Here is a 13996-nt window from a genome sequence, read left to right as displayed (position 1 = left end):
CTAGAAACGCAATTTTAAGTCTTCTTTAGTCTCGTCAAGGAGGTCATGGCATTCTTTTGGATCTTCGTTTTGGAGTCACATTTAAATTTGCTTCCCGGTGCAAGAGCCCTGTCCTCCTACCTGATCAGAAACCGGGCAGTTCATTCCGGATCTTAATTAGAAAAAATTACCGTAAAGGGGGAAAATTACAAAATTTTGTTCGTCATTCAAATATGTTTGACTCCCTGGGGACTCGCAATTTTCCACTTTCTCTCCACGCATCCACGATTATTGAACACAGAATTTGTTGTTTGAAATGCTTGCGAGATAGCTTCTTTTTTTTTATAAATAAAATATTTCTTCATTGTTTAGGTCTATAAAAGTTTGGGAGGAAGGAGAGGGGGGGGTAAACATTTGTGGCCGCCCTCGGTGCTCCCTTTAGAAGGCACACTTTCATGCTTCAGGAGGGGGGACCATTTCCCTCATTTCTCCTCCCCTGTATCCTTGCCTGATTAATGGTTTCTGTCACAAATTTTGCAAACAAATGAAGCATGTGTGTAAAGAGTAGATACTAATAGACAATGAACCAACAAAATGTTCCCTAACATTCTATTTTTCTTAAACTATGCTATGCTGTCAGGAAATCGAAACTTACGTACTTTCATAATTGAACATTTAAAATTCAGCATATTGATTCGATTAATTATAAGTTATCTTGTGAGAAATTCTTGAGAAATTTTGCTTGATTATAAGAATTATATGATGCGGCCCGCGGCCGCCCCTTTCTTTGGCCGCCCTTGTGCGGTGCACACCCTGCACACCTGCTAGGATCGGCCCTGGGTGAAGCATGATCTCTTAAAAAATAGGACTCGACCGATGCATCGGCCTGGCCGATGCATCGGCGCCGATGGTTCAACAATTCAGCCATCGGCATCGGCATCGGCGGCCGATGCTAACTTGGGGGAAACATCGGCCCATCGGCCTTAAAAAACATCGAAAAGCCGATGGAATTGGCCGATGTTTTTGAAAAAAAAGGACCTTAGCTGTTTTACTTTTTAATACAAAGTAAATGGAGTTGTTGTTTTCATATAAAATTATTTACTTAAATTTCAGTATGAATTTCTATTTTTAGTCATCCCTAGAAGAGTTTTTAATACTACATTCAGGTACCAAACAAGTTAATTATTGCGTTGTTTCTTGCAGCAGGATATCAGTCATAAGTCATAACTCAAAAATGATAATCTGTAGAAGGTTTAAGTTTCGTATGTGGGGTCTGCGGACGTTCCAGTTGTGCACTTCCCTTTTTGTTTTCGATCGGGTGTTCTGAAAAGCCTGTTTACTCATTTTTTGTGGCTATTAATTACTTATTTCAATGCAAAACTAATATAGCGTCTCAGACTGACGATCATTTGGTGATATATTGCCGAATTGGAGACCATGGAAACAAATATGAGATGGCGAAACCGATTTTTGTGTCATTTAATTAGATTCCCGTTGAACCGACGGTAATTTTTAATTTTTCGATATTTGTAATATGAATCACAGTAATGTAGTCTTTTCTGTATCGCTTCGGCGGAGTTACAAGCTTGGGGCCCGTCGAAATACATTTTGGGGATCACAGAAGTTGTAAAACATTTATCATTCGCATTTTTGTAACTCCTTCGGTGGCCCATGGTTATGGGGCCTCTCGCGCAATTGAAACATTTGCTATATTTTAAATCCGCCATTGTACGTCAAAACAAACTCGGATACAAGTTTTGAAAGGGTTTTCTGCTCAATGTTTATGATTATTTTGAACTCTATTTTTACGACTATTTTTTTCAATTTCCGAGAACTCTTGCGTGCCCCACTTCCCACTCCCTCAATTTCTGAAATTAAACTCTAGTTGTACTTCTGAGTTGTTTAAAACTAACACCATTCATAAAATTGGAGATTTTTTTTTCAAACTTTATCGATTGTTTAGAAAGAATTTAGGGCATTAATGTAAGAAATTGATTAAAGACGTTTTGAATGGTGACATAATTCGGAAATCAAAGGGACTTTTGAATTTGTTTTTTTTTTTTTTTTTTTTCAAAATTGCTGAAGTAAATTCAGAAACTCTTCCGAGGCTTTGGTGGTAACTGTTCTGTACTAAAAAAATGAGGCAGAGGTTGGGGCCGAAGTGTGATTTACTCTAAAATCAGAGGGTGACCCCCCCCCCCCCCCAACCCTACCTCGTCGTTTCAAGCATTTCTTAAATATTTAGAGATTATTTATTTTGGTCAAGAAATGTCATTTTGCGTACTTCTCACACTTGTTTCACCTACATTTCGTAAATTGCCATTTTTTTGCATCATTAATAGCGATTGATTTTTTTTCTGTTGTAAGTAACTATTTTTATGTATTTATACAAAATCAATGAATAAGTTATTTTCGTTTTTTATAGAAAAGTTTCAAGGGTTTTCTATTATTCAATTTTTCAAATTTCAGAAAATTATTGTTAAATTGAAATATTTAATTTGAACTTGTTTGTAAAGCTTCATAAAAGAATAAACAATCAAATTGTTCAATACTATGTGTGCAAACATCAGATCAAGTAGTATATGTATTCAGTTATTAACTTGGTGTAAATATTGAGTTTGTTTATTGTACCCGCGTTTTAAGAACCTTGCTCTTTTCATGGTTTTTTTTTTTTCAGCAAAATGTATGTCACTGTTATAGCTTTTATGAAAAATGCAAACTTTTCTATTCATAAATTTTAAATAAGTATAAAAATATTGCTATTTTGATTTAATACTGTAATTTATCTGTTACCTTTTTTGTTTAATTTGATGACTAAAAAATGTCTACGTGCAATCTTTCCACTTTAATTGCGTAATTTGTTGACGGTTTCATAGTTCTATTCTTAATTTTTTTTTAATAGTTAAACAACGTAATTTAATTTTTTTTAACTATGTTTAGTGTACCTAAATCTATACATTATTACAATATTACTGAAATCTTAGTTATATGCTCAATTAAAAAAAAAAAAAAACAAATCAATTGGTTATTAAAGTCTCTTTGTTTTTCTTCCTTCTTTTTTTGGCTATTGTTCTTTCTCTTTCATCATACAGCAGTCAAAAAAGGAGAAGCATAATAACACCCTATACAGATTGTACGTAGTACGATGCAAAAGTTCGGGGACAAGCTGTATAAAATCTTACCCAGAATAGTTCACATTACCGAAGCACATCCACCTTCAAAAGATCGCCTTAAAGGATTATGTACTTCTGCCAGTGTTCATATAACTTTTGGAAACACTCCTGGAAGCCATTTTTCGCTACCTTCTATGATGCAGCTTTATCTTTTCCTGACGGAAAAAAGCGGCGTCTATGAAATGTTTTTTTGCTGGGAACAGGTAAAAGTCACACGGAGCTAAGTCCGACGAAACGTTATGTTATTTGTTTGTCATATCAGAGTATTGACGAATCGAACCGTGCATCCTCAACATGAAAGTTGCCTTCTTCCCCACGATGAAGTTTAAGCAGCAGCGCAAGAGGCCTTACAGGAATTTGCAAAAAATGTCTTCCGGGAGTGCTTCTGAAAGCTATACAAACGTTGGCAGAAGTGCATAATCATTCAAGGTGACTATTTTGTAGATAGATATAGGCTTCGGTAATGTGAACTCTTCAGGGTAAGGTTTTATACAATTTGACCAAGAACTTTTAGATCATACTACGTACGTATGAGTTTTCAATTTACTATTTCATAACGTTTTTGAGTGACGCAAGTTTACGCGCATGAAGACATCACAAGAGAATTTGCGATAATTAACTGAGGAGGCGTTCAAAATGGATATTTGGTTATATATATGTTCTTAGGTACATATGTATGTACAGATGTGCCGAAAAAACTTGTGAAGTATAAATTTGGTGATAGTAAAATAGAAATTTAGGTCGAAATCTGATTTTTTTTTTTTTTTTTTTTGTGATTACAATTTTTCATTCATAGAAAGGAAGTAAAGTGAAATGAATCAATGATCCTTTAAATTCCTGACAATCTTATCAATTTATTTCTGTTAGATTTTTTTTTTGCCATCGGCCAACGGCATCGGCCATCGGCCATCGGCAATCGGCCATTTGGAGGAAAACAATCGGCCATCGGCCATTGGCCATCTTTGAACAATCGGCCAACAATCGGCATCGGCCCATCGGCCAAAAAATGCCATCGGTCGAGCCCTATTAAAAAATGAACGGCCGTGTTTTGAACGATGATATTTATTTTATATAGTAATACACACAAACCTGTTTTTAAACCGTCTTTTTTTATGCGTTTTTTTTTCGTACGGCATATTAAAATTTCAATCAGATTGAGATTCAATCGACGAAATTATTTTTTGAAGAGGGTGCGAGGCAGTATCTTCAAGTGACGGCATAGGCACCCCAATGGGAAGTCCCTGTGACCTCCCAAAAATTTCTTTGTTCGGGAAATTTTGTCCGAGTACTCAGCAAAAATTATCATTTGGTTCATTTTGATTTCGTTTATATATTACAATTTTGTTAAGTTTTCGGGTTATTTTCTATGTGAGACTTTTTTTATGCGGTCCCTATCCACCACATAAATTTTTTTTTTTTAACCGTTGTTCTGCGAAAAACAACTTTTTAAAGCTATTCGTGAAGTTTCGAACAATTTTTTTAATGCGATTTTTTTATGCGGTCCCTATCCACATTTGGGTGCATGTAAAATAATCTATCTCATTTAATATCTTAATTTTAATTTTTTAAAACATTTTTTGATATTGCTTTCATTTTACACATTCAAAATCGTGTTTTGTTTTGTTTTGACCTTCAAAATATTGTATATGACGGTATTCACGGAGAAGATTAATTTTGCACATTTTTTGACATCATGGCAATTTTATTTATTTTTTATAAATTAAACTTCTACTATTTAATTTTGTAACTTGCAGGAATCGAACCTGAGACTTTTTTGAAATGATTTGTCTTACCACTAGGTTACCGAAAAATAGCTTACAAAATGAACTATAATTGCTTTATACATCCAAACCTTTCATTTAAAACGTAACACTTTTTTTTTAAAGCTTGTTAAAAGTTATTGAACGTGAATAATTAAAAATTATAATTTATTTTAAACATAAATGATTTAAAACCTTTACAGTACGCTATAAAAATAAAACTTATTTCGTTAACTTACCGGCGTTAACAAGATGACGACTAAAAGCTGAATATATACGATCTATATGTACGTAAAAATAGAAGTTTACTTGTGTGTGTTCCTTCCACGGTTTACGTAGGATTACCAAGTTACGTACCAAGTTTGGCACAGAGGTCCTTTGACACTCAGAAATTCACATAAAAAAGGAGGGCAAAGACCACCACAGCTAGTTGAAAATGGCAAAGCCCCCCCCCCCCCGCCCATAGATGTTTAAAGCCCTCCACAAGGGTGTTTTCCCCAGACAAATCCAGTTTTCGTCAGAAATTTTACAATTTTGTCACAGTGAGTCTTTGATGCTCAAGAATTGTCATAGTGGGTGGGGGGCAAAAATGCCCTACGGGTAGCTTTCCGAACGATAATCCAAAGTTTACGTCGGATCTTTGCCAAACTTGGCACAGAGATCCTTTATATGCTCAGGAATTCACAGAAAGTGTTTTCGTCCCCTATAGGTGAGTGAATCCACCTGGGGGTTACTGGAGGTTACCTCCTTAGGGGTGGTTGCCTAAAAAACAGTGAAAATGAAATGTTTACGCTTATTAATTACAATGGCCGAATTTTTTGGTAGTGTAAAAAAATCCAAAGAGGTCTAAATTTAAATTTTTAGCCATAAAATTGCCCTTTTCTACACGATGATTTATTTTTCTTTTACTCAAGCCTGGCTGCTGAGCATGCGTGACTTGACACAACTTTTGATTTCGTGGTAAGCCGTGCAACTCTGGGCATCGCAGCTAGTTGTAAAATAAAAAAGAGAAAACTAACAACAGGTTTACTTGTGTAGTTTTAGGTTAAAGGCTAATGAAAGTAAAAATGAACGATGGAATGAACTGAAACAAATGTACTTCGAGTACAATGTTCAAAACTTTCCCCGCTGTTGACGGACGTCGTTATTAAATGGACTGAAATGAACGGACGAGCGAAGTGTGGCATGAGTACTCTTTGTGCATCAGTACACTGTTCCAAATTCCAAACTGTTCCCCGCTGAAGACAACGGCTGTTCATTTTTTAAGAGATCGTACCAAAGATCTTTGATCGTACTGCATCTAACATTTTAAGCAGTCAATCTTTTAGACCCGTTCGGTCATAAACTATTCATACCAATATAAGACTATAACGTTCGTTAGTTGGCTTTCAATACTTATCTAATACGCTTATCCTTTGAGCAATCACATTGCTTATGGTTCTCATTAGACTGTATTTGGCGTATTTTGTGATTTTATTCCCCCCCCCCCCCCCGTCTTCCTTTGCAGCACCACCGTCGACATGCCCCTCACGATGCTGCTCCTCTAGCGAAAACCGTCTCCAGGTTGCGTCCATATCCTACACACACAAACACACACATACCCACACACACTCGTGATTGTGAAAAACATAAATTGAATTCAAGATGTCCAAATTCAAATTAATTTTTTTGAGCAATCATGATTGCTAATTGTTTTTATTTGGCCGTCCTTGATGTCCGGTTCCTTTTTCAACCCCATCGTTCTCTGCAGGCGCGACTTCTCTGGTCCTGAGCACTGTCCCCCGGTAGCCGCTGCTCCTGGTCGGTGGCGTCCATGTCCTAGACACACACACACGCTCATACACTCACACATATACACATACTCGCATTTATACATATACACACACGCCAACGTGCATACACACAGATCTACGCACACACACAAGCCTAGCCTACACATACACAACTAAAGACACGTAACCGCCCAAGAGGAGGGACAAGAACCGTTTCTAGAAACAAGTGAGCGGGGAAGTAACCAATGAGTAGGGTACTGTCGCAACTCGTGATTGCGAAAAACATAATTTGAATTCAAAATTTCAAAATTCAAATTAATTTTAAAAATTCGAAAGTTTTTTTTTTTTTTTTTACACTTGATTTTATCCAGTTACATCACCCTGAAAATAACTGTGTTAAAACGTATTTTATTGCATTTTAGGAGATGAAAGAGTAAATGAGCAACTGATGTTGACCGTGATGCACACGCTATGGATGCGTGAGCACAACAGAGTCGCTGACATTTTAGGCCATATCAATCCACATTGGGATGACGAAACAATTTATCAAGAAGCCAAGCATATCGTCGCTGCAGAAATTCAGCACATTACATACAGTCAGTTCCTTCCCATTATCATTGGGATGCAGACTATGGTTAAGTACGACCTAGTACCTCTCAAACACGTAAGTTTATTGAAATGACCTCGTTGCATAGCTTCGTTGTTATTAAGATATTACTCTTCAGGTATTGCAGATCTTTAATCCTCCAGGAAGCAAGGTATGTTTATTTATCTTTGTGACTAAGGTAAAACATAGTCGATCTACTCATGCAAATCAAGGTAGGTATAGTAATTATTTGAAACTGCTTTAATTTATTTTGGATGAATTTCATTATTTTCAAGTATAATGAATTATACATAGTATTAATGACTACAGAATAAATGTGCAATGAACTTTCTTTTGCTTGTTTGTCTCTTTGTTGCTCTTCAAAATACACAAGATATATATTTCTTAAAAGTTATGAAGATGCCTCATTGATGGTTAAAAACCGTTTGTTAATGCCTTTTGGAAAATGATTCATGAATGATTGGGATAGACCTTAACTTCAATGTGAATGTATAGAAAACATTATTTTAATATAGACCCCACATGTAATATAAGAGAGGTATAACAAAATTTTATACGTAAGTACACGGTAAACTTCCGCGTAAGGAATTCCTTGCTAATTACCAGTTATTTGTAATCTTTAGAAAACTAGAATTTCATATTTCATTAACTCTTCTAGTAACCGATACAGGTACTGCAATGCTTAAGTTAAAGCTGTATGGGTTCTAGAAAAATATATGGAATCCCAGTTTCATAGAAACTTTCCGGTAGCACTGCTTTTTTTTTTTTTTTTACTGTATACCGAATATTATGACCATCTTCGACCAATTTTATGCATCATTTTCGACTTTCTACGCGTATTAAAATATTGGTCATAAATGACGCGAAATATTATCAGCAAAGTACGCAAATTTACGGATACCATACAAGCAGAATTTATGGCATGCCAAAGAAAAAAAATAGTTCACTCCTAATAAGCATGTATTCAGTACACAATTTGTCATGCAAAGAAGTACACATTCCATCGTCTGTTTTTTATTAGCTCTAAAACGATGAATTTAATTAAGTTTTAACTGCAGCAGTTAATGATTGGAAAGAAATAGTTAAATATCCCGTTTCAAGAATTGCAAAATATCAATGTTAGGAGAGACCTGTGTACTTAAGGCTGCCTTTTACAATGAGCACATAGTCACTGACCTGTAAAAATGCTGTGCATGCATCATTACACTCATTAGGAATTACGTACTCATTGCGATTGAAATGTTCGTAATGGTAAATTCTGTGAAATAAAAAGTTTGAAAACTTTACAAAGGGATCTAGGAAAATTATTGTACCTAAAGCCCGAAGATTTTTTTTCTTTCAGTTCTCTGAAATAAAATCTCTTGTTTATACAAACAGAATGTAACTCTGATGAGCCATAGTGCTAGTGAAAATATTAATAATTGCAAACGCATTTGAAAGTTCCAGAGCAAAATATAAACACATCCTATTTAAAAGGAACAAAAAAAAAAAAAAAAATTAAAATATTAATGATGAAAATAAACCAAAAGTTTCAAAAACCATTCTGCGGTAAAATATTTCACATAACTAAAGCCATTTCTCTCTGTCTTTTTAACGGAAATGATTTGTAAATGAACAGCATAAAAAAATGTTACATTAGTTGTACGTCTGAGGTTACCACTGACTAGTTACAGCTTGTCAAATATAGGCACCTCAGGATTCTTGGTTTCATTCTTAGGCAAATCCGCATGAAAATCAATTGAAAACAAAAGAAGCAAGTTTTGCCGTAATCAAGCGTTAGCGAAACGAGTCTTTTTGAGCGAGGTGTAGTAGTTTGAAAACAATGAGAAATAAATTTTCGTTGAAAACTAACGCAAATATCCCCGCTAATGAGCACATTTGGGAAGCTTTGATTTGCTAATCACGTTTACTGCTCTCCCCATTTCCTGCGAATTTACGTTTCAGACTCTTCCGCCAAGTGCCCACAATGCTAAGGCGTACTATGCCCTTAAATTGACAAATAGAATGACCAAGATCCAAGTCCACACGTTCAGCGAGACACGTAATTTAATAGAACATGTTCGAAGAGAAACATTTCAAGGAAACATTATGAAGCTTCAAATGTAGACAATAAACATTCAATTCCGTAACAATATTTAGAACAATTTGTCCCTTAAAAAAAATCTGACAGTGTTTAATCTAAGCAACTGAATTATACCTACACTTTAAACATCTAACCTTTTTTTTTTCTATAACATGGAAAACAATGAGAGGCAAATTTTTACTTTAGATCGTATACAAACCCTTTCTACTCAAAACGTTAGACCTAGTTCACACGAGGGAACTAAGTTGAACCAACTTTCGATCGGGGACAAAGAGTCCTTCAAGATTTCAAAATGGCTTGCGTGTTAGCAAAATAACAATAATTGGTGTTGACACTTAACAAACCCAGTACGAAAGTTTAATGTTTTTCAATTCAAGTGGGCAGCCCTACATAGGCTGGTCTACCCTACCATGAAGTGTTTTAATGTATATTTTCAATCTCAAACTTTAAGTGCTTATTAGTATAGAAACATCATTGCTATATTTATATTGTATACACATTTCATGGATATGGAAAAATAACTTCATGCATGATATTTATCAGAATTATTTAAGTACCATTTCAAAATGCAACAAGACTTAAGGGGAAAGCAATGCGAAAAAGTTTAGCAAAAAGTAAAATTTTATAACTGCTTTCATGGTAAACCAAACTTGTTATGAATCTTTAATTTGGCGTAACAGCGATATTTACTTCATACCCTTGCTTTAACGATTCGGATTTACCTCTTAAATATCACATTTTCATTCTTAATGCTAGTAGAAACTTAGCTTTGATTCTTATTAAATATTTTCAAATTACATTTGTAAGTGTTGGCTTTAATAACTAAATTGACTTTAAAAACTTATTCTTCAGCGCAATGATATATTTATTTTTTATTATTTTCTCTTTTGCACAAGAAGTGAAGAGTGTGCTGGTACGGTAAAAACGACTTGATAGGTGACCAGACAATGAGTTAAGCGATCAGAGTTAAAGTGGATCAAGTCCATGAATGACGATCAGAAATTTAGAAGCTTACAAAAAAAAAAAAAAAAAAGAATAATCTACTTAGTTCGTCAGACGATTTTTTTTTTTTTAAACATTTGGTGTGCTTATTTACCTACATTCAGTGAACTTATTGATCGATTTTTGTAACTATCATAGAATTAACGAAACACACAAAAAATAACACACAAGAAATAATTTTGAAACGAAATTTCAACGGGAGTTTAAGAGTATGGAATATTGACAGAAAATAATTAAAGGAAAACAAAATAATTAAAGGAAAAAAATAAGAAAAAGTTTTAAAGGAAAAAAAAAATCTGTATTCCATAATGAAAAGTTTTTTTAAAGTATGGAAAAACGTTGTGACCGAAAATTACAAACTTTATTTCTTTAAGGGGATCCGGGACACATTTTGAAAAAAAAAAATATTAAACACTTATGAGTTGTGAAATTTTTTGCACTGATTCATTATCTATTTAATAAGCAAAATAACATAAATATATATATTTTTAATTTTATTTATTTTAATTTTTTTTAAACATAGGACTGCTTTAAATCGCTAAAACTCAAAATGTTCTTGGTCAATTTTCAAAATTTTTTTTCAAAAACTTATGCACAAATATCTAAACTTTAAATTTTATTCGGTGATTTAAAATATATTAATTCAATAAAAAATAGAAAATATTTGAAGAAAAATTTCTAAACATTCAAAGATACTTTAAAAAAAAAATCACATTTTTTTGCAATAAACGTTTTTTCCAAATTTTCCGAAAAAAGAATTTAAGTAAACTATTTGAAAAAGATATGCTCCAAATTTCATTATTTTATCTTTATCAGTTCTTGACTTATAAGAGTTTGAATGCAAAAAAAATCGGGAAAATTGCATTATGGGAAAAAAACCAGGGCTGTGGAGTCGGAGTCGGACAGATTTTGGGGTTAAGGAGTCGGAGTCGTTCGAAAACATACCGACTCCGACTCCGGGCTTCTTTTTTTCTTTAATTTTCACTATTCTCCTTGCATTTTTTCAAAAACTAACTACCAATTAATTTGATTACATGTGTGTAAAGGCCTGCTAATAAGAATATAATTGTCATTGTGGCAACCAACTGGCTTGATTGTTTATCGAGCTTTCTGTAACAGCTACCTTAGTCGACTCCTAGTTTGCTTATTTTTTAAACTTTATTTAACTGATAGGAACTGTCAGTAAACAATTTTGTTGCCTAACATTTTCTTAGTAATCGCTTCCAAATAAAAATAATCTATTTTTTACCTCGATCTCAGTTATAAAATAGTAAAAGGAATGTATGAATCGCTTGAGCAAGTCGGGAAACTTCTGAGAGTGTTTGGTTAATTCAAATAAGTGTTAGTACGAAAGAGTAAATTCAAAAGATCCGATATAATATAATTTTTTTAATCTAAAGACTTTATCTAAGAAAGCTTGATTGTCACTAAAAAGTTCAAAATAAAATCAACACGTGATTTATTGGTTACAACACTGAATGATTGTAGTTGACCCTAAAATCTTCTAATTAAAGTTAATTCTAAAGCTGCCAATAAAATTAAAATAAAAGAATTAGCCAAGAAATGTAAGTATAGTAAAAGCTATTCGTACAAAGCTGTATACCGCCGCATTTTGGGTAAAATTTGCTCCAGACGTACATGTACCCGACCTCTCCCCGCAATATTGTGCAATATTTTTGTTGAAATTTTTAAGATGAAATTTAAGATTTATTACTGTGGAAAATTTTCAGAATTAAAGTATTTCATTTTTTAGAAACTCTGAAATTAAGTTGAGGTGTTACCCACCAGATGGGTGTCACCCTCGAAGGGGGGAGGAAAGGACCGCACTCCCTCATAAAATAAAGTTTTTTGACTCTCACAGCAAAAAAAAAAAAACCTCTCAAGTTACAGCTTTCAAAAATTGAAAAGACAGGATTTGATCAACATCTCTTTGTTAAACATTAAAGGGAAGCAAATTAATCCTATTAAATTTTTTTTTTAAGATGGCATTTTTGAGTATTCTCGCTTTAGAAATCGCAAATATTGGATAATTTGATTTTCAAATTGAATTTCTAACGTTGTACACATGTTAGGTTTACAATAAAATACAACGCAAAAATTTCACAAAAAGGAATTGATATTTCAATCTCTGTTTGGGGTTTTCCCCCCTTCCCATGAGGGGGGTTGGAAAAATAAATAAATATATAAATAAGTCGGAGTCGGACGTTTCAAAATCCAGGAGTCGGAGTCAATAATTTTTCTTCCGACTCCGCAGCCCTGAAAAAAACGCGTTTACAGTTTTTAAGTTAAATACAATCTCACATAAATACATGCAACAAAAATAATTATATCGCTCTTGAGTTGCAATAGCGGCACAACCCAAAACATCGCATTTTGAGATAGGTGGGTTTAAAGTTTTCATTGCCAAGGAAAATGCATAGGAAATGCATTTTACTTCTGCCATCTTGCGGCGTAATATTGAATTATGAGTTGTGCTAGTATTACTGTTGAAAAAAGAATGTGCATTTTCTTACATTTACATCTGTTCTTAGTCCAAAACGCGTGTTTTTTTATTTGTGTCACTATTGCAGTCCATTAGCGATATCTTCCGTTCTTATTAAGACTTTTTTTTTTACACGATTCAAACGTCCTTTTAAGCAGAAAAAAAAAAAAACGGAGGAATTTTTTAAATGATAAAAAAAAAATTGTCAATTTTGACGATTTTTGTGTCCCAGACCCCCTTAATGTGCTTTGTGGTGATAGAAGAACATCATCTTTTACATTGGCTTCATTGAAATTGCTACTTGCGTATCAAAAAATTGAATTCTTTCGCAATGAAAAAAAAGATCCCTTTAAACTCAAAGCACGTGTATACAATATAGTTTGCAATATATACGTCACTATATCGTTGTCTTACAATTAATTTCTGCACAGAAATAAAAGCTTAATACTTAATTTTTAATGATTAAAATTGCACTTAATTCAATATAATTTTTTAAAGATAAAATATTGAACCTCTTATTATAACTAGATGAATGTGTGAAAAATATTAAGAAGTGAAAAAATGACATGCATGTATCGTATACAGAAAATAATTTTTTATCTCTTCATTGACTATAGGGTTATTATGATGGATATAGTCCCAAAGTGAATGCGGGAATCCGAGCCGCTTTCCAGTCAGCTGCATTCCGATTTGGACACAGTCTGTTACCCGACGTCATTGAAAGATATAATAAATTCCATGAGAAAATAGGTATTTTTCCCGCGATTGACGGGAAAGTTAAGATATAACTTTTTTTACTAACTTTTTTTTTAATCAAAATGCTACTCCAAACAAAGGAAGAAGAATTATATTATAATATATAGGGTATCCGAAAAGTCCTTGACCTCATTAAAAAAAATAACAGAAAAGCAGGAAATAATCGTTTGAATGGGTTTATACAAGAATAACTACAAACTCATTAAAATTTGGAATTGTGTAAACCAATTGGTAATACGAATGCAGTATTTTTAAAATAGTGGGAAAACAAGAAAAGCGGTTTCTTGTGTGTTACAATACGAGTGACGTTCATCTGTTCTTGCAGTGCTATGGGGGCACATTAATGACCTTCTTCATATACCCCCACTAACAAAAGCGTTAG

At 33.7% G+C, this 13996-nt stretch overlaps 1 protein-coding gene across 1 annotated transcript in view; it reads left to right on the top strand.

The window, feature by feature from the left end:
• LOC129231689 (peroxidase-like) overlaps nucleotides 1-13996 on the top strand; it is a 113246-nt gene that overhangs the window by 70903 nt on the left and 28347 nt on the right. The window contains 2 exon segments of the mRNA XM_054866052.1: nucleotides 7107-7348; nucleotides 13476-13608. Of these exon segments, the coding sequence (XP_054722027.1) occupies nucleotides 7107-7348; nucleotides 13476-13608 (375 nt within the window).

This window comes from Uloborus diversus, chromosome 10 (genome assembly GCF_026930045.1).
Source record: "Uloborus diversus isolate 005 chromosome 10, Udiv.v.3.1, whole genome shotgun sequence".
Classification (NCBI taxonomy): domain Eukaryota; kingdom Metazoa; phylum Arthropoda; class Arachnida; order Araneae; family Uloboridae; genus Uloborus; species Uloborus diversus.
Note: the sequence above shows the minus strand (reverse complement) of the source record. Positions and strands in the feature narration are given on the sequence as shown.